We start from the raw sequence: 19,452 nt of genomic DNA on the forward strand, positions 1-19,452 counted from the left end.
GAGGCTGGGGGCAGGGGTAACTGGGACCCCTTAGCCAGCCCCTTCACAGTGGGGCTGAGGCTTGGATGAAGTGAGCTCTGATGGGCAGTGAGGAGTAGCATCCTACTCCTCCGAGGGGCCCTAGCTTTACCCTCCCCCTACTTCTTGGTGGTCAGAGGCAGAAGCCAAAAGCCAGGATCCCTTCATCCCAGGGGTAGCTGCCTGGGATGCCCACACCCAGTGCTGGGCAGAGGGAGAAGGGAAACTGCTCCCTGCACAGGTCAGGAGACGGCGGCCTTGGAAAGTTAGTATTTCACAGTATTAGAGAGAACAGAGGACGACAGGCTGCGGGGTGGGGTGCATCCACGAGAGGGGAGCCCTTCAGAGCCCTGCCCATCCCAAGGACCCACCCCTTCAGCTCGAGATCCAGCTCCCCCAATACACAGCACAAATTCCTTCAGTATAAATGTGCTTAAAATGGAAATTCTTATTAAAAAAATCAAAACAAAAAAAAATTAAAATAAAAACGAAACCAGCGAGAATTAATATCTGGGGGGTTGGTACGCAGGATATGTACAGGGGGTCTCCCCCACCCTGGACACCCCCCTCTGTCACCATCTGAAGCAGGGGGAAGTTCCCCAACGGGGGAGCGATGGCTTGAGTTCGGAGGACAGGCAGCCAGGTCCCGGCGTTTGCTGGTGATGAAGACGTGGCAAGGTGCGTTGAGGCTCAGGCCCAGGTCCTCACATGGCTCTACGCCTGGCCCCTGATGCCAGCCCAGGCTGCCGGAAGAGGGCAGTCCATCTTGGGTCCAGGCCTCTGTCCACAGAGTCACTGCCTCCTCCCTCCTGTCCCCGCAGAAGGTTCCCAGTTCTGTCTGGGAGGAAGAGGTGGGGCAGGGCTGATGGGTCATGTGGCCAGTAGGAAGGCAGAGAAAGCCAGGGCAGGGTTGAGGGTCGTCCATGTTGGAGGTCATGGGGACTGGGTGGCAGGGCTGCTTCTGTGGGAGCTGGGGCTGAGGCTGGGGCTACAGCTACCCGGAGGGGGGGCCAGGCCACCCCCATCTCGGGTTCCGCCCCCCGACTGTCCGCTTAGAGTGTCCAAGCCCTCAGAGTTCTCCAGCATTTCCTGGATAAGAGGTGGCATGGAGCCTGGGATCTCCATCTTCAGGGTGATCACTCGCTCCGCTCCTGTGGGGACGAAGGAGGAGGTCAGAGTCTTGCCCAGAAGGGGGGAATCACAGCGTGAGGGGACCAAATGCCACCCACATGGGCATCTACCACGCATTGCACCCAGGGCTCAGGGACTTGATACAAAAGCCAGCTCTCTAGAGCCCGTAGTGCGGCAACTGGACAAAGCATTATGAATGTAAGGCTTCTGCTTGTCTGCATTTGGCCCTGGGTTGTCCCGTGGGCCTCAAGTCGTGGATTGCCCAGCAGGCACTGCCAAACACCATCACTGCCCCCTTCCTCACAGGAAGCTGAGGTTCGGAACTGGCAAGTGGCCTGCTTGCCAGTCTATACCCACATGACCTGTTACAGAGGCAGGCCTTGGACTACCATGGCAAAGAGACAGCAAGAGCCAGAACCTAGACACAGACGGGGACAGGCCAGCTTCAAATGAGGAAGACACACAGCCTGACTCAGTCCTGCGCCTCCTTCCGCGCGAAGGACTCACCCTTGGCGCTGATGCTCCGAAGATCCGTGATCTTCATCAGCATCTTGGGGAACATGTGGGGACGGCTGGGCCTCCGTTTCCGGACGTAGACTTTCAGTGCCTCCAGCAGCGGCTCCTGCAGCATGTCCACCTTGTCTGGCTGTTCCAGGTCCTGCCGGTCTGAGCACAAAACCGCCCCTGAGCAGGAGCACCCTCACTCCCAAACCCCACACCCAGCCCACTCTACCAAGGAGGCACACAACTGCATTCCCAGATATGGCCACTTGGGGGCGGGTCTGCCCAAGCCACAGAGGGCAGAGAAGGCTGGCCGCAAGGTAGGCCTGAGAGGATCTCTGGGCTGGCAGACAGCACAGGGCTTTTAAAACTCTAAAAGGAAGTGGGGCGTGGGCTGTTCGAAGCTCTCCACAGTAGCGGTGTTGGTGGAGATGGGAACCCCAGCCCCTAACACAGGGAGCTCTCCCCATACAAAGCAAGGACTTGCCAGGAGCTTCTCCACTCCTGGCCATCATTACTACGACCTGACTATATGAGTGTAACACGGAAGAACAGTAAAATAACAACCAATATTAGCTGGGTCTCACTCTTGATTCTGTAGAAGAGAGTCACCTGGGAGACAGTAAGTGCCCCGAGACCAGAGAGACCAGACCTGCCCCTCCAGGCCGCAGCCCACCTCCAGAGAGCCACCTGAACCTCACCCACCTCCACAGATGAGGCAGATGGCACTGAGCAATCCAGTCTCTGCATCGTCCATCTCCAGGGGCAGCAGCTGGTTGGCGAAGGCAAAAACCAAGTCGGTGAGAGGGCCAAAGCCAGCGTTGTGCATCTGCGTCCGGTTCAGGGTCAGCCCGTCTGAGAAGGTCATTGTGTCTTGTTCAGGCGTATACCGCGTGCAGATTCGCAGAATCTGGGTGCAGAGGATGTACAGGTTCAGGAGACTGGGGCGCCACCCCCCCTTCTGCCCCAACCCCTGGTACGCCAGCTCCAGCATTCCCAGAGGCCTCCCTGGCAAGCGGCCAGAGCATGGCTGGCTGGCTGACAGAATTTTCTCCAGTGATGGAAAGGTTCTGTCTGCACCATCCAGCGCAGTAGCCACCGGCCCCATGTGGCTCCAGAGCACTTGAGATGTGGCTAATGCAGCTAAGGGGCTGAACTGAGTCTAATCGTAATTAAACTTAAACAGACGCACGTGTCCATAGCCAAGGCACTGGGCGGTGGATCTAGGCCATGCCGCCTCCTTACAGAGAAATCAGGAGGGAAAGGCGTTTCCAGTCAGCAAGAAATAAGGCAGAGACTTCCCCAGGACTGTCCCATTCATCCTGAACAGTTTGCTCCCGAAGGTGCCTCCCACATCTGTGCACGGCACCGGGGACAGGCACACGATACCTCCCAAGTCTTCACCCGGGATGTGTCTGAGGAAGAGGTGGTCGGAACCCTGGTGAGGGATTCTATAGAAGCCTCCTGCCAGCCTTGGCTCGGGCAGCTCTCACTACTTCGGGCATCCCACTCACAACTCAGGCCATGGAGCGCTACAGCACACCAACTCTGCCAACTCTGCCAACTGTACCGCGTGTCCCCATAGCAGGCCCTTCCGCTTCCTGCTCCCAGGAAACAGCACCTTCTCAAGATGTACCACTACCAAACGTTAGCAGTATCGCCTCTCCAGGGTCTCTCTTCACAGGGAGGGGACAGGACAGTTCTCACCCCACTGCCAGCCAGCACTATCGGCTTGCAGCATTCATTTAATCGTCCTTGGTCTCCTCCTCTCGAAGAGAGGATGGCAGTATGGCTGCCTCTGGGCTCTGGACGCCCAGTCTAGGTAAATCTTTCTAGGTAATCTTTCTAGGTAAAAATTTCCACCTGGAATGGACAGGTGGGATGGATGTGAGGCTGCATGGAAAAGCAGGTGAACGGGAGCAGCCTGGGTGCTAGGCGGCTGAGTGGGCAGACGGACACGGGAGAGGGAGAACATGGACATTCGGGTTCTGGGAAAGGTTCTAGAAAGTGACTGTTTGGCCAAGACTAGATCCTATGGATCCATATGCAGGGACCCGGCCGAAGGGCAGGGGTAAATGCTCACCAGGATATCCAGGCACGCTGCCTTGAGGAGGGTGATCTGGTCAGCAATGGTGAGGGTGGTGAAGCCGGGAAGTTGCTTGGCGAACTCCACCGTCTTAATGATGCACTTGGTGGAGAGTTCACTGAACTTGTCCCAGAGGTCAATGTCCAGGGAGACGCGCTGTTCTGAGCTGTTGTTCTGAGAGAGGCCAGGAGAGAAGGGCCTCAGTTATGCACCCATTCTTCAGCCTGTCCCCTGCTTGCCCTCCACCCGGCCTTTGCTTCCAGACAGCGGCTAGGAGAAAGGTGCCGGAAGGGGTGGCAGAAGGGGCCCTGGGCGTGAGGCACCCCTTCTGGCCAGCATACCGTAGTGTACTTGCCCAGCTGGCAGAGCGCCGGGAAGGTCTCCTGGTGAGCCTTGCGCACCTTCTCAATGAGCTCCCCCACCTCCGGGGTCAGCGTGTAGCTCTCTGAGCACTCGGCCTTCGGCGCCTCTTTCTTCTTTTTGTTTCGATCGTTTCGCACCGCTGTGGGGGACGTGGACGGGTTAGGGAGAAACTGCTGTGGCTCAGGGCCAGGCCCAGCCCATGCTATCCACCAACCAGACAGACACACAGACAGACGCACGCACGCCCGCCCGCCCGCCCGCCACGCACACAAAGCAATGTGACATTCCAGCCCTCCGTGTCTACCTGACTCATCTTAAATCCTAGTCCAGGCCCATGACCACAACTGGGGCCACACGTGCACACAATGCCCTTGGCCAGCATGTAGCGCTCTGTCATGCATCTACTCCAGCCCACACTCTAAGAACATGAGCCCAGACTGGCAGCCATGCTAACTGAGTCCCCGCTCTGTGCCTGCCTGCCAGGAATCCCTAGTGTCCCAGCTCTCCTGGCAGCAGTCTCCCTGGGGGTTCCCTGAGACTGGCTCAAAGCAGCTCCCTGGGCAGGCAGGGAATAGGACTCCCCAACTACAGAATGGGGGGCCTCCCGGGTGGAAGAATCTCTTGGCCCATTAGCCGGGGGCGCTGAGCCGCACACACCACTCGGCTTTAAAGAAGCAATGGGGTCGTTACCAGCCGATTATCCCAGACACACAATCACTCACAGGCCCTCGGTGGCGGCTGCTGACGCGGGAGGGAGGAAGGGTGGGGGTGGGGGTCCAGGGAGGGGATGGGGATTGGGGGGGGGGAGCTGGCATAATTTGGAGATCACTCATGTCGATTCTGCAAATTCAATAAAGTGCAGGGGAGAGCAGGGAGAGGGAGCGGCAGAGTGGGGGGATAATTTGGGAAGAGAAAATTGCAGCTGTGACAAGACGTTTATCATTCGGAAGCTTTAATTCTATTGAAATGGCAGCTGCTCAGCTCCGGGGCACAGAGCAGCCAGGGAGAGGGGAAGGGGGGGGCTGTTGGTGGGAAGGAGAGGGGGTCCCCACCCTCATCCTGTCCTTCTGCAGTGGAAAGAAGGAAGGTGGACCAAAGGGAGAAGGAAGTGACAGGCTTTTAGCAAAAGGTCCCGTCCTGCATGTCCCAAGTAGTCAGACTGCAGAGGACAGTCACCACTTCCTGAGTGCCGGACCAGCACTCCCAGTCTTTGGTGACAGGAGGTAGCAGGATACCCAGCCCTCTATTCCTGGCTGGGGCTCTTGGTGTGTTACTCAGAACCATCTTTCCCTGCACCCCTCCCCACAAAGGGCTGGAGGGGGTCCTGCAGCCCCCTCCCCCACCTCATCCCCCAAGGCTCGGGCTCCATGGCAACGGCCACGCAGACAAGGAGGCGTCTGTCAGCGTCATTTATCTCTGACATCATCAATCACTGGTCACCACGGCAACACCCATGATTCAACACAAGAGGGTCTCTCCCTGTCCAGCCCTCCTTCTGTCCCTCCCTCCTTCAGGGCCTCAGCTGGGCCCAAACTGGAAACCCCTGTTCCTCCTGGATCTGAGAAGCCAATTCTCTCCCAACTCGAGAGGGAGTTCCAGGTCTATCCAGACAATGGCTTCAGGGGGTCCCATGGCAGCCCCCCCAAACACAGACATACCAACTAACACCCTCTGGAGTTCAGGCCCATCCCCTAAGATACACAAGGGACAGGGGTATGTTACTGAGCCACACCCCAAAACCAAGCAAAGTCCAGGAGAAAGCTAACCTGGAGGTAGGTACCCATGCGCAAGCATGCAAGGGCGCAAGCAGACATGCTAATGGGAAAATTCTGTGCATTCTGTGCTTAAACAACGTGCGGACACAGAGCCCACCAGACTCACAGATTCGTGTAGCTGTCCACAAAGTAACCTTAACCTTCTAGAAGCCTGCCTGCCACAGCACACATGCTCCCACATGTGCACACAGGCACACAGCACCCCCACCCCCAGCCTTCAGAAACGCCGCAGGCCCCACCTTGGGCGGGGCTTGGCCCCCAGCCCTGTGACACTCACACTCCTTGGACATGCCCACTTCGAAGCATTTCTGCAGTCGACAGTACTGGCAGCGGTTCCGGGTCACCTTGTTGATGATGCAATTCTTGTCCCGGTGACACGTATACACCATGTTCTTTTGGATGCTGCGTCGGAAGAAACCCTGGGTACGGAGGGAAAGGAGACAGGTTATCCACACCCACAGTGGGAACAGCCCGGCGGCTACCCCCAAGCTTCTGCCATGGCCTGTCTAAGAAGGCAGGAAAAGGAGGGAATATGACTCCCCCAAAAGGACACCCAGAGAACCCAGGCCTGTCTGTATCCCACAGGCTGGCTTGGAGTCTCGACCTCCATCTCTGTATCTGATTCTCCTCTTCCAAAGAAAGGGACTCAGGGTTGAATCTGGGGTAGGACACACAAGGCTGGAGATGGGAGAAAGAGGTGTCTGAGACTCACAGCCTGGGACTCAGGACATAGTGCAGTAACCAGCAGGAGGAGCTGGGTAAGGTGGCACACACCTTTAATCCTAGCACCCTGGAGGCTGAAGAAGCAGGTGGATCTCTGAGAGTTTGAGTCTAGCCTGTTCTACATAGAGTTGCAGGATAGCCAGAGCACCGTGATAGGGAGACCCTGTCGCAAAAGACCAAAAGAGGCTGGGCGGTGGTGTGGCACGCCTTTAATTCCAGCATTAGGGAGGCAGAGGCAGGCGGATCTCTGTGAGTTCAAGGCCAGCATCTTCTACAGAAAGTTAGTTCCAGGACAGCCAGGGCTATACACAGAAACCCTGTCTCAAAGCACAAAACAAAACAAAGACCAAAAGAAGACAGCTGGAGGAAGCTGAGAAGGGACCTGCGCACAGTCATGCACACTTGTGAGCAAGACAAGACATTCACCAACTACACATATACACTGGACAGTCACAGAAAGGCCAGGCTGTCCAGGGTTCTGTAATACAAGTTAAGTGGGCACAGAAACTGAGTGACTAGGCAGCAATAAGGCAGGACAAGCTGGACAGGACTAGCACACAGGCACCGTTGTACACTACCCTTGACTTTGTTCTCACACCTGGAGATGGCTAGTCTAGGCTGAGATTCCAAGAGACCCAGGTACTGAAGGTGTACACATTCTAGACCCTATTTTGGTTTGTTTGTTTTCTTTTCTTTTCTTTTTTTTTTTTTGCGTTTTTTTTTTGAGACAGGGTTTCTCTGTAGCTTTGTAGCCTGTCCTGGAACTAGCTCTTGTACACCAGACTGGCCCCAAACTCACAGAGATTCGCCTGTCTCTGCCTCTGCCTCCTTCTCCCGAGTGCTGGGATTAAAGGCGTGCGCCACCACTGCCAGGCTTCTACACCCTTATCTTTGAAGGAAGAAACTGGAGCAGAGGCCCTGCTATTAGGTATAGGGAAGATGTCCAGGACCAGAATGGCTAGCCACACATGTGCTTAGAGATCAGTCCAAGTAAGAAAGCAGGAAACCCAGCGGCCACTAGGGAGTCCACAGCCTGGACACCTGAAGGGAGCCAAGGCAGGGTGTCTGCTACTAACTGTCTCCTGCAAGGATGCCATGAAAAGCTTCAGGCAAGGCCACTGGGGGCAGGCCTCCTGGGTCCCCAGCCAAGAGTCAGGCAGCAGCCAGCTCACCATGGCAACCTGGGCAACAGTGGCAGGGCCAGTGTATACCCTGCCAGCCGGAGGAGAGAGACAAGGAGAGCATGGCAGGAGGGGGCTACTGGCGTGAGGGAGCCACTGCTCATTTATGGAGGAGGCCCTGCGGTAGACGCCCTCCTCCTCCTCCACAGTTGCTGAAGAAGCAAAAGCGAGTGGCTTCGGCTTCGGTAACAACCCTGCCAACTGCACACTGAGGCCACAACAGGGGGCATCCGATGCATCTACTCAAAACCGTCTTCCACGATGCCCTCACTCACCTTGCAGCCCTCACAGGCGCTGACCCCATAGTGGTAGCCCGATGACTTGTCCTGACAGACGAAGCACGGCTTGTAGATGCGGGGCAGAGGTGGTGGCGAGGGGGGGCTGGGCACTATCTCTTCCGAACTGCTGCTCTGGGTCTCGATGGCTAGAAGAGAAGGAGGAGAGTTAGAGACCCGGGCCACTACCCTCAGCACAGTAACCCTGGCCTCGACACTGAGGGCAACATTCAAAGCCTGCGCAGTGATGGTCTCTGCAGCCAGGGGAAGGACAGTTAAATATCCAGACCCCCCCATGCCCCCCCATGATTCCTATGTCCCCAGGACCCACCTTCAATTCCAGATCTCTCTCTCTCTCTCTCTCTCTCTCTCTCTCTCTCTCTCTCTCTCACACACACACACACACACAGAACTATAATTGGAGGGTGAGGGGAGTGAGCTTGGTTTCAAAGCCCTAATACAAATAGCACCTTAGGCAGGGCTCCCCCAAGTTCAGAAGGAGTTAAGGCTTAATGAAGAGGGAGGGAAGGACATAGACTACAAGCAGAGGAAGCAGGGGTCAACAGGATATTCAAAGCCGGCCACTCCCTGGCCCCTTCTGCTTCCGCTCTCCCTCCTCCACCCCCTCCAACAGCAGTCAGAGCCCCTCCCCCACCCAAACAATCCCCTGGCTAAGGTGGGGTCCAAGGCAGCACACAGGAAGAATCAGATGTTGGGGCCAGGCAGGAGAGCACGCCCTGAGATAGAAGGGGGGGGGGGACGGACCTCCTGGAGACAGAAGAGCCCCCACAGCTCCTAGAAGCCCATCACTCTAGATGCCCCCTGTCTGTGGGGAAGACAAAAGGGGTCTGTTCCCATCAATGCTCTGTCTGTCTGTCTAAAGACTACGTCCGGGTTACTACCCCCTCCGCTGTTATTCCGCTCCAAGAGGGCAGCCAGGAGGGGGTGACCTAGCCAGCAGGGGCAGTCCACCCAAGCAAAAGCTCTGTGCCTGGCTCTCTGCCCACCATCCCAGACAGAACATGGCTACTTGGGTGAGAGTTGGCTGTGCCCAGAGCCTGGGCTGCTGGGGATACAAGATGACGGATAACTATAGCAGAGACCATCCCAGACTCCCAGAGGGCCCTCCAGCATCCTCCTTTGTCCCCTCCATTTCCACGGAGTCAAGCATGGGTGGGAATCCGTACCATCCAGCTCCGTCCTGAGCTAGTGTACTCCACTGAGCGCATGGATGGACAGGGTTCCCGTGCCTAAGCATCTAACAGCTGTGTCTGTCAGAGACTCCTGTGGCGACAGGCGGAGAGGTAGGACACTTGGGGACACTGGAACCTGGCTGCATACTACCACCCTCGTTACCTGCAAACACACCAGGGAACTATGCCAAGGGCCTTGGCAGGGCTTCTCCTGGCTCCTGCTTGGGCCTGGACACCAGCCTAGTCAACCAACATGGCTGTAACCCATGTCCCCTTCTCTAACCAGAGACCATCCTGAAGGAGGACTTTTCTGTCTACAACCCCGTGAGGTGTGGGCTGACCTGCAGCAATCTGCTCCTCATACCTACACAGAATGCCCTGCCTTCTCACCCCACTTCCTTCTCGGGAGGCCTGACAACAGCTGCTGGGGGGCGGGGTTGGGGGGCCTGGGTGAGGCCAGGAGGCAAAGGGGCGAGTGACAAAGGAACCCTTTGTCGCCCTAACTTTTTCCAAGACGTAAAAGCAGTAACAATAGACAATCCAGACTTAGGGGGGCATCAAGGACAAGGGGGGAGCCTGGCCTCCAATCCTGGTCAGCATTCCAACAAGCACAGGAAGAAGGCACTGACCTGCCCACCCCCAACCTTCAGACTGAGCCAAACTGGAGGGAAAGGAGGACTGAAGGAGATCTGGGGTCCAGGGCTGAGGGAGGGTGGGAGGCATGGCACAGAGGGAAGGGAGAACCTGGATGAAGAGCAAAAGGCCAAGGACAGACCAGAGGGGCAAAGGCTCAGAGAAACCAAGAGTTAAGGCAAAGTCCAGAGAGTTGTTTATGGAGACTGAAGAGCTAGGCTTTTAAAAATCGTTTTCTGGGAGATGGTGGCATAACCCTAGGGGGTTCGGAGCTGGGTGAGATCTCTTTTCAAGCCACCCCTAGCAGCTGGCTGGCGGGTCACCTCTGAGGCTGTAGCTTTGTCTGCACCCCACTTCACCTGTCACCCAGGTAACTCAATCACTGAGGTTTTAACTCAAATTCCCCACCTTTCCAGGCCTTCAGTCTGCAGCCTAGGGAGGCTAGTGTCAAGACCAAGCCAGAAGTGCACAGGTCTTCTCAGCCTCTGCTAAGACAAAGTTACAGTGTAGCATGAGTAGGTGTGTGTGTGTGTGTGTGTGTGTGTGTGTGTGTGTGTTGGGGGGGGGAGTACCCTGGCCTGGCCCCACCCATCAGCCACCCTCCCTTGAGGCCCCAGCCCACAAATCTCTCCACTTCCTGCAGCAAGGCTGAGGCTGGAGAAGGACCAGACCTCAGCTCAAAGTTCCAGCAAGCAGCCAAGGGCTGGAAACGGCCCAGGAAGCCCGGCGTCCCCTCACACCGCCACTGCCAGGGCGCCCCTCCCCCGCCCCCCTCCTGGGCGGGCGTACACAAGGCGCAGGTCCCCACGCCCCAAAGCCGTTCGCAGGCTCGAGCAAGGGGCCAGTTTCCTGAAGGAGATCAGCAGGAAATCAGCTGGGCCCCTGGCCAGCGGTTCCCTTCCCAATCCAGCTGGCGCCCTTTGCAGCTCCCTTCATAGCCCCTAGGGAGAGATGAGGAGGGGGTGTGGAGCCCTCCGTATTGCCCTTTCTTCTCATGGGGAGAGGGCGAAGGCGGTTCTGGGTGCAGCACCGCCAGAAAGCTCAATGCAGGGGCAAGTCCCGAACTTAGCCATCGGTCGATGATAAGCATCTCTCCCAACCCCCCCTCCACACACACGCACTACGGGCATCCACGTGCTTCACATTCTTGGACGTCTGGAAGCGGGCGGAGGCGTGAGCTGCAGAGACTGGTGGGGGACAGATGGGGAGCCACATCCTGTGCACCCCTTGTCCTCTAGTGTACTGAAATGGGGGCTGTGGGAGGGAAGCAGAGTCCCCAAGGCCTTGCCGTACCCAGCAGGTCTCCACCCACAGCCAACCTGTTCTCTTCCCTCCGCTGATACAGGCCAGAGGGTAGGATTCTCCAAGGCATCTAGAGGTGACTCCAGGCACTCGTCTCCATACACCAAAAGGCTCTTTCCAAGGTGGTGACACAGGTTCCACTAGCAGAGGTCCAGTGGTCACCAGGACTACAGCTTACACCCCAGAACAGCCTCCATGAGGGGTGAAGGCTGAACATAGACAATACTGTTCTACTCAGGCCACAACCGCTATCCCACAGCAGGTTCTGAGTGCAGACAGGTCTCCACTCCCCCATGTCCAGTGGTTGGAGAAAGGAGGGTCGGGGAGGCTCCCTGGATGAGCTGTCTCTCTCTACTTGCCGCCTCCCTCAAGTTCCAGGCCAAGAAGAGCGCAGCTGTCCTAGAGAGAGAACTTGGGGAGAGACCCCAGGGGCTGAGGTCCCACCTTCCCCCAGTGCAATGGAGAAGGCAGCCAGAGAGGGGAGCCTGGGGCTCAGCCCAATTATCCCGACCCCAGGGGTGACTCCTTACAGAGCTGGGATAAGGGGAAGGTCAGGATGCTATTTCTCACCTTTTTCCCCAAAGTCAGTGATCACCTACCCCTCCTGGTCTAAAACTTAACAGCTGATTCAGCCTTGGAGGCAAAGGTCAGGGGGCAGGACAATAGGAAAGGCCCAAGGAAGGGTAGGGGTGGGCTGTCCTTCTCCTCGGGTCTCCCTTCGGATGCAGGAAGGGTTGTGGGTGGACAAATCCTTTTTCCCCAATATGCTAGGCCAGTGGTTCTCACCCTTCCTAATTCACAACCCGTTAATACAATTCCTCGTGTTGACCCCCAAAGTCATAACATAAAAAAGATAAAGTTATTTTCGTTGCTACTTCATAATTGTAATTTTGCAACTGTTATGAATCGTAATGTAAATGATAACGTAAATGATATCTGATATTTGATCCCCGTGAAAGGGCCCTTCAACACCCCCTCCAAGGGGTCATGACCCATCGGTTGAGAAAACCTGTGGTAGTCCTTAAGAGATCCAAACTTCCCTTGCTCCCTGGCAGGCAGAAAGGCGGCAGCAGGTTTGGGAAGGTGGGGGAGCCTCCTGGGAAGAACCGATCCCACAGCAGAGTGGGAGATGAAACCTGAGCCACCTAACAACACCTTAGCACTAGCTCCCTACCGTCTAATACACACTACCTCACAGCCGGGCATAAACATGCCCAGGTGTGCACCCTGGGGCATGCGCACAGGTCCTGGGTGGGAAAAGAACCTCCCCTTACAGCAGAGCCTGAACCCAATTGAGCCAGACTGGAGAGGGTGCTCAGCTGCCAGGACATCAAGGTTCGCAGTGGTCGTCCCTCTGAACAGCACAAAGCCTGGCCCTATTTCCCTAGACAGGGTAACAAAAGGACCCAAGAATAGTGGAGGCACATTCTCACTGCCTAAGAACCCCCCACCCCGCCCTTAAAAACCGAGTATTTCCTAGAGAACAAAATTAAGAGGATTCTTCACACCAGCTTCTTTTCCCCTTCCCAGCATGAAAGTGCGCCCTGCCAGCCAGGTGCCTAGTGCCAGACCTTCCCCTAGGATGGACTAGATGCCTCTCAAATTGTAAGGGGTAGCCAGGGCAGCAACTGTTTTGTGAAGTCCCTTTCTGCCACACCCCACTATCAACACCAAAGACAGGGAGCAGTCAGTCCCCTACCACCGGGCACAGCGAGTCAAGAGCAGGGGCTGGGGGCATCAGTTGCAGCGCACGGGAGAGACGTCTCCAAAGGCTTTGACGGGGGGTGGGATCTGGGGAGGTGGCCCCTCCTCTTTAGAACAGACAAGCCCACAGCCAGGACCTTTACCCCACCCTCCAGCAGGCTGTGGAACTATGGGTTCCTAACCAAGAAGATGTAAATGGGGGGCCAGAGGCTGGAATTTCATGTCTCCGGGAGAAGGAATACTCAAAAAGTTACTGAGCCCTACCATGGAAGCGCGCCAGGGTCACTGGGTGGAGGGCAACTGTCCAGCTAGGACGGCCGAGTTACAGCAAGATAGACGGAAAGAAAGTGAGGGATACAGAGGTCCCCACCGCCACCCTCACCCCAGCTCCTACGGTAGCATTGTGGAGGCCGGTACGTACAGTGGTTTGAGCCATTCCAAAGCGGAGTCCGGAGCGGGGTGGAGTAGGGACCCGGAGCAGGGAGTCCCTTCTCCGGGAGCAAACAGGCCCGGTTCTGGTTATAGAAGTCCACCACTAGGAAGGGGTTAGGGGCGGGGGCGAGCCCCCCGACTTCCACACTCTCGTACATCTTGCCCCACGAAGGCCGGAGGTCCAGGAGGGGAAGTCCTGCACGCGGCTCCCCTCACTCAGCCGGAGGCGCCATCCCCGCCAAGCGGCCAGGGGGCAAAGGGACAAGTCCCCTCGCCCCAACGGGCGGCCCCGCGGTGGGGCGCCCTGTCCAGAATTGCTCGCGCCTAGGTCCGCAGGTCGCTCCGCCGGTCCCAGGTGAAAAGCGGGAAGTTGCGCGGGTTGGGAGGAGGTCCCTCGGCGCTCGCTCTCAGAGAACGCCCGGCGGCCCGAGAACTGGAGGCTCCGGTGTCCCAGGCAGAGTCCAGCGGTTCCCCAAGTCCGCTGCCGTGGGGCGGGATCGGGGCGGAGACGGGGGTCACCGAGCACTTCCTTCTGCCGGCCAAAGCTCCCGGGCTTCTCCGCGGCTGAGATTCCGGGTACGGGTGGGGGAACCCCGTGCAGCCCCGCCTCCGCCAGCCCGGCGGCCGGCCGCTCGCTGGGTCTCCGGTGTGCACGCCGCCGCCCCCCCAGCCCGCGCGCCCCTTCTCTGGGATCCCAGCCCCTCGCCCCGCCCTGGCCAGGCGCCGCCCCTGGCTTAACCCTTTCCTTGCCGGTCGGGCAGCAGAGAACGAGATGAAGCGAGAGCCAGAAGGCAGCATGTGGACCGCGAGTGGGAGAGCCTCAGAGTGGAAGCAGAGGCGGGAAATGCGCCGAGCACAGCAGGGCCAGGCTGGGTATGGAGAGCGGTGTGCACTAGGAGGCAGGACGGAAGAGTGGAGGGAATCCTCCCCATCCCAGTTCCGGCTCTCAGCCTCCCTAGTTAGTACTTTTGGTCAATCCCGGGTCCGGAGACGTTGAGGCGGGGAGGTGGGGTGGTCCCGGTGTCCACCCCCTAAAAAACACACCCCTCACCCAGCCCAGCTTCATTTGCCTAATGCAATGCGGCTGAACTCTCGCTGAACTCGCCTAGCGGCGCCTCACCTCCTGGTGACCCACCCACCGCGGCCCGTGACATCACCCGCTCGCCAACCCGCCCTCGAGGCTCGCCCACCGGCCCCTTTCTTGGCTCGGTCCGGCCCCAATCTCCGAACACACGGGCAATGGGCACAGAGCCCAGATGCAGGTAGCTCAGCATTAGAGCCACCAATGCGGCATGCTGGGTGTCCCGGGTATGACATTGTGCAGCTTGGGCGCTGTGTCGGAATGAGACACCCAGCTTGTGTCACTGTCTGTGACATCATGTGAGACTCCGGCTGCCGGCTCACCCGCCGGAATCCGACGCGGCAGATCTGAGCTGTTAGCACAAACACTAGCGGGGAGCTCTCCTCCTACACTCTGCGTGCTTCCGGCGAGCAAAGCTCCGCCCAGGGTGTCTCCCAGCCCGGGAACTGGGATGGGCCAGCCCAGGACAGATAAAAGGAGAGACTGGTTCCTTTCAGCTGCCCACTTCCTTCCTAGGAAGTCTGTTTCTGTGGAAGAAACGCCAAGGTTAGGTAGGTCCCTAGAAAGGATACCCAGGGAAGACTAGGGGATCCTATGATCCTGCTCTCTTAAAAGAAGGGATAAGAATACACAGGTTAATCTAGAAGCCAGGTTTTGTTCACACATGATGCCCATGCTTGCACAACAAGGACTTTAACAAATAAGCTATCTTCCAGCTCAAAGCCAGGTTCTTCAAGTATGCTGCCATTTAATGCTTACAACGCCAAGAATCTATAACAGACAGGTCTGGAGGTACAAGCTACAGACGGAAGAAAGGGGGTCACAGATTCAAGGCCAGCCTGGGCTACCTACAGAGTGGATCAACATTCTGCGAAACCACACAGTGAAATGTTATCTAAATCTTTAAAGAGTTAAAAAAATAAATGAAAGAACTCAGCTGGCGATGTAGCCAAGCTGATGAAGGCACATTTGCATACTTGCTACAATCACAACACTGTGCAGGTAGAAGCGAGAGCAGCTGTCACCCCAACCCGCAACTCTAACCGTAATCCCCGCACTTGGGAGGCAGAGGCAGGCAGGTCTTTGAGTCTGAGGAGTTCCAGGACAGTCAGAGCTACACAGTGAGACCCTGTCTCAAAAACTTAAAAGACGTTCTAGGGTCATCTTTGGCTACTTGTAGCAAGTCTGAGGCCAGCCTTAGATACAAGAGACTCTGACAGATATAAAGAACACGGAGGTGGAGCTCAGTGACAGAATGTTTGCCTCACATGCCCCAAGCCCTGGTTCAATCCCTAATCCTAACTGTGGGAAGAGGGGAGGCTTTATGAATAGAGGTCTCAGCAAAAGAAGGTTGGTCCTCCAACACAAAAGGAAAGAGGGAATTATGCCACTAAAGCTCATGCCCCCACCAAACCAGGCCAGCTCAAAATAAACTATATTTTCTGAGCGCCTTGTATATGCCTGCCTTGGTGACTTTATGAAGTGACAGAAAATAGGCAAGAAATTACATCATCACAACTGTTTATATATCCACACTGCAAACTGATAAATGCTACTATGACACAAACATAGTGTGTTCTGAGGGGCAATTAAGTTCAAGGGTCAGGGAAGAACTCGAGGCAGAGACCTAAAGAAGGTTGAAGTCCAGAGTGGAGCAAAGAGGGCACGTGACAGTGGTGGCTGTGCCAAGGCCACAGATATTGGTGAGTTCATACTACCCTCTGAAAAAAGGACCAGAAATGACGGCTGATAAAATCCCAGAGGAGAGGTTACACAGAACCAGGCCAGAGAGGAGGCTAAGGCCAGCTCGGACCAGATGAGCTGGTAAGCTCGAGGCTTACAAGGGAGCCCTAAGAAGGCTCTAAGGAAGTGAGAGGCAAGAGTCCACTGCAGTGTAAAAAGACCTTTCCAGGTTATGAAGACTGAGTTACAAGACAGCAAGAGTGTACAGTTAGAGGTCAGCCATGGTGGCGCAGGCCTTTGATCCCAGCACTCTGGAGGGAGAGGCAGGAGGATCTCTGAGTTCAAGGCCAGCCTGGTCTACAGAGCCAGGACAGCCAGGACGACACAGAAAACCCTGTCTTGAAAACCCAAACAAGATTTAAAAAACAAAAATAAAAAGAACATGTAGCTAGAAGTCACTATGGTAATCCAGACAGCAGACAAGATTGGCTTAGCCTAAGCAGCAGTGGTAATAGTCAGAGGACAGTGGGTTCACAGATATCTTCAAATATGATCTCATTTACTGTGTGTGTGTATGTATGCTACAGTGTGTGTATGAGTGTGCTGTGTGTGTACACTACAGTGTGTGTATGGGTGTGCTGTGTATGTATATACTACAGTGTGTGTATGGGTGTGCTTGTGTGTATGTATACTACAGTGTGTGTATGGGTGTACTATGTGTATGTACACTACAGTGTGTGTGGGGGTGTGCTGTGTGTGTATGCATATTACAGTGTGTATGTGTGTGTGGGTGTGCTGTGTGTATGTATACTACAGTGTGTGTATGGGTGTACTGTGTGTATGTATACTACAGTGTGTGTATGGGTGTGCTGTGTGTGTATATACTACAGTGTGTGTATGGGTGTACTGTGTGTATGTATACTACAGTGTGTGTATGGGTTTGCTTGTGTGTATGTATACTACAGTGTGTGTATGTATACTACAGTGTGTGTATGGGTGTGCTTGTGTATATGTATACCACAGTGTGTGTATGGGTGTGCTTGTATGTATATACTACAGTGTGTGTATGGGTGTGCTGTGTGTGTATATACTACAGTGTATGTATGGGTGTGCTGTGTGTATGTATACTACAGTGTGTGTATGGGTGTGCTTGTGTGTATGTATACCACAGAGTGTGTATGAGCGTACTGTGTGTGTATGTATACTACTGTGTGTATGGGTGTACTGTGTGTGTGTATACTACAGTGTGTGTGTATGGGTTTGCTGTGTGTGTATGTATACTACAGTATGTGTATGGGTGTCAGAAGACAACTTTCAGGGGGGTACAGCACAGCGGTGTGCACCTTTAATCCCAGCACATAGCAGGTAGATGCTGATGGATCTCTGTGAATTCCGGGGCCAGCCAGGGATATACAATGTGACCCAAAAAGAGGTTTGTGTGTGTGTGTGTGTGTGTGTATGTGTGTGAGGGGTCACGCAGAAAAGATGGCTCAGCAGTTAAAATTAGTGGCTATTCTTCCAGAGGACCCTGGTTCAATTCCCAGCACCCACATGGTGGCTTACAATTCCAGTTGTAGGTGATCTAAAACCATCCCTGTCCTCTGTAGGCACCAGGCAGACACACAGTAGACAGACATGCATGAATACAAAATACCCAAACACATAAAAATAAAGTCATTATCTTTCAGAGAGAGAGAGAGAGAACTTTCAGAAATTGGCTTTCTTTTACCATGTGGGTCCCCAGGATCACAGATTGTCAAACTTGGTGGTAAGCGCCTTTACCCACTCAGCCGCCTCCCTGGTCCTCACAAGAAATGTGAAGAGTAGAATCGATGTGGGGGAGCTGGAAGTCATATCTAATATGCAGTTTTAGGGTTTTTATAGGGGCTACAAGGCCTCCTTATGTAACGGGAGCTGGACTGTAACTCCACCCATTCCCCCGTCTCAGCCTATTAAGTGCTGGGATTATGGCCCCTCCACCACACCAGCTGTGATGTGCACCTGCACCACCAAGGTTCCAGAGATGGCGGAGAGGCTACCTGCTGTAGGGCAGAAGGCTGTGGGACTCCCAAGAGAGGGCAGTAGCTTTCCAACGGAGAGCTGCGGTCCAAGGCCAGTGTGAGGCGTTGGCATGGGTGCCCTCCATATTTTCTGCTCACTGATGTAGCGCCTGGCACAGTGATGTAGGCAGACACTCTCCTCACAGCTGCACGGTGCTAAGGGACCGGACACTGTCCCTCCTGATCACTCAAAGATCTCCCAAAGAGCTGGCACCCAATATAGAAACCAGAGGGAAGTAACTTCATGGTAGAGAGGTGAGTGCTCTAAGACAGAGACGAGAGAGAGAGAGAGAGAGAGAGAGAGAGAGAGAGAGAGAGAGAGAGAGAGAGAGCGCCATGGCATTCAAAGGAGGGAGGAGAATGTGATGAGGAGGGGACATCTGAGGTGGATTCTGGGAAGTGGCCACATTCAAGATCCCCAGCTTTAAAAAAAAAAAAAAAAACACCCCTTGAAGGATGAACAGGATTTCCGAAGCTAGACAGAAAAGCTGGGGTGAGATGCCTGCTCTGGCAGCCACGAGGTCGAGAAGCAGGTCAAGGAGGAACACAGTGTCCTGAGGCAGTGAGAGGAGCAGGAGCGAGGGAGGGAAGGCCCTGGCCGGCAGCAGGGGCTGGGATGCTGGGTGGCAGCTGCCTGCAGGCTGTGGCCTCATTGCTGCTCAGTCTCAGGTCCCCTCCCCAGCTCCCCCAGGGCTTTGTGCTGAGCAAGCCCTTGGCAGGTGTGGGCTGAATCTTCACTACCACCATCTCCAGCCCTGGCCTGTGCCGAGGAAAGCTTCCTCCTCTGCCCTCCCTCATCTGGAAGGGACAATGAACGGGAGAGCATAAGGCCTGGTGCCAGATCAGACATCGGGTCCTAATACAGGGCATCCATCCCCGAGACAGTACCCAGCTCCACCCCTCCCCTCGTCCTCACTGATCTTCAAGGTACTTGAAGCTATTGGAGGCCATACCCAGCAAGCAGGTCACCGTGGCCTCGCAGCCAGCAGCCTGCCAGAGGCAGATCGGAAGGGCAAAAAGATTCAGAGAGAGGTTGAGTGACCTGCCCAAGGTTGCTCATTAGAAAGACTTCTGTCCGCGAGCAAGTAGGGGAGCGGCATGAGCCTTTGAGCTGGCTGACATGTTCAGCAGCTTGGGGTCCAGTTGTGCAGGGGAGGACCTGGATTCCTAATGTTACCAGAGCTAAGGGACCCCTCCCCAGACTATCCTGACTATAGAAGAAGGCACTGTCCCAATATTAATTATTTGGAAAAGGTCCTCATTTCCTCTCTTTACTGACTGATTCTATTGCCCCCTCCCCAACACATACAA

General features: G+C 55.6%; 1 protein-coding gene across 6 annotated transcripts in view; it reads right to left on the minus strand.

Moving 5' to 3' along the window:
- Positions 1-446: 446 nt before the first annotated feature.
- Rara (retinoic acid receptor alpha) overlaps positions 447-19,452 on the minus strand; it is a 44,943-nt gene continuing 25,937 nt past the window's right edge. For 5 of the 6 annotated variants that reach the window (XM_085695763.2, XM_085695762.2, XM_048450760.3 and 2 more), the window contains 7 exons: positions 8,054-8,202; positions 6,152-6,293; positions 4,078-4,238; positions 3,734-3,910; positions 2,356-2,560; positions 1,657-1,815; positions 447-1,169 (listed from right to left, as the gene is read on the minus strand). In XM_085695763.2, coding sequence (XP_085551889.1) covers positions 952-1,169; positions 1,657-1,815; positions 2,356-2,560; positions 3,734-3,910; positions 4,078-4,238; positions 6,152-6,293; positions 8,054-8,202 — 1,211 coding nt within the window. In that variant the 3' untranslated portion in view covers positions 447-951. Of the gene's footprint in view, positions 1,170-1,656; positions 1,816-2,355; positions 2,561-3,733; positions 3,911-4,077; positions 4,239-6,151; positions 6,294-8,053; positions 8,203-13,306; positions 13,476-19,452 lie in introns of those variants that run through there. The other variant, XM_048450762.2, reaches the window with a different exon arrangement.

This window comes from Myodes glareolus, chromosome 9 (assembly GCF_982192425.1).
Source record: "Myodes glareolus chromosome 9, mMyoGla1.1, whole genome shotgun sequence".
Taxonomy (NCBI): Eukaryota; Metazoa; Chordata; class Mammalia; order Rodentia; family Cricetidae; genus Myodes; species Myodes glareolus.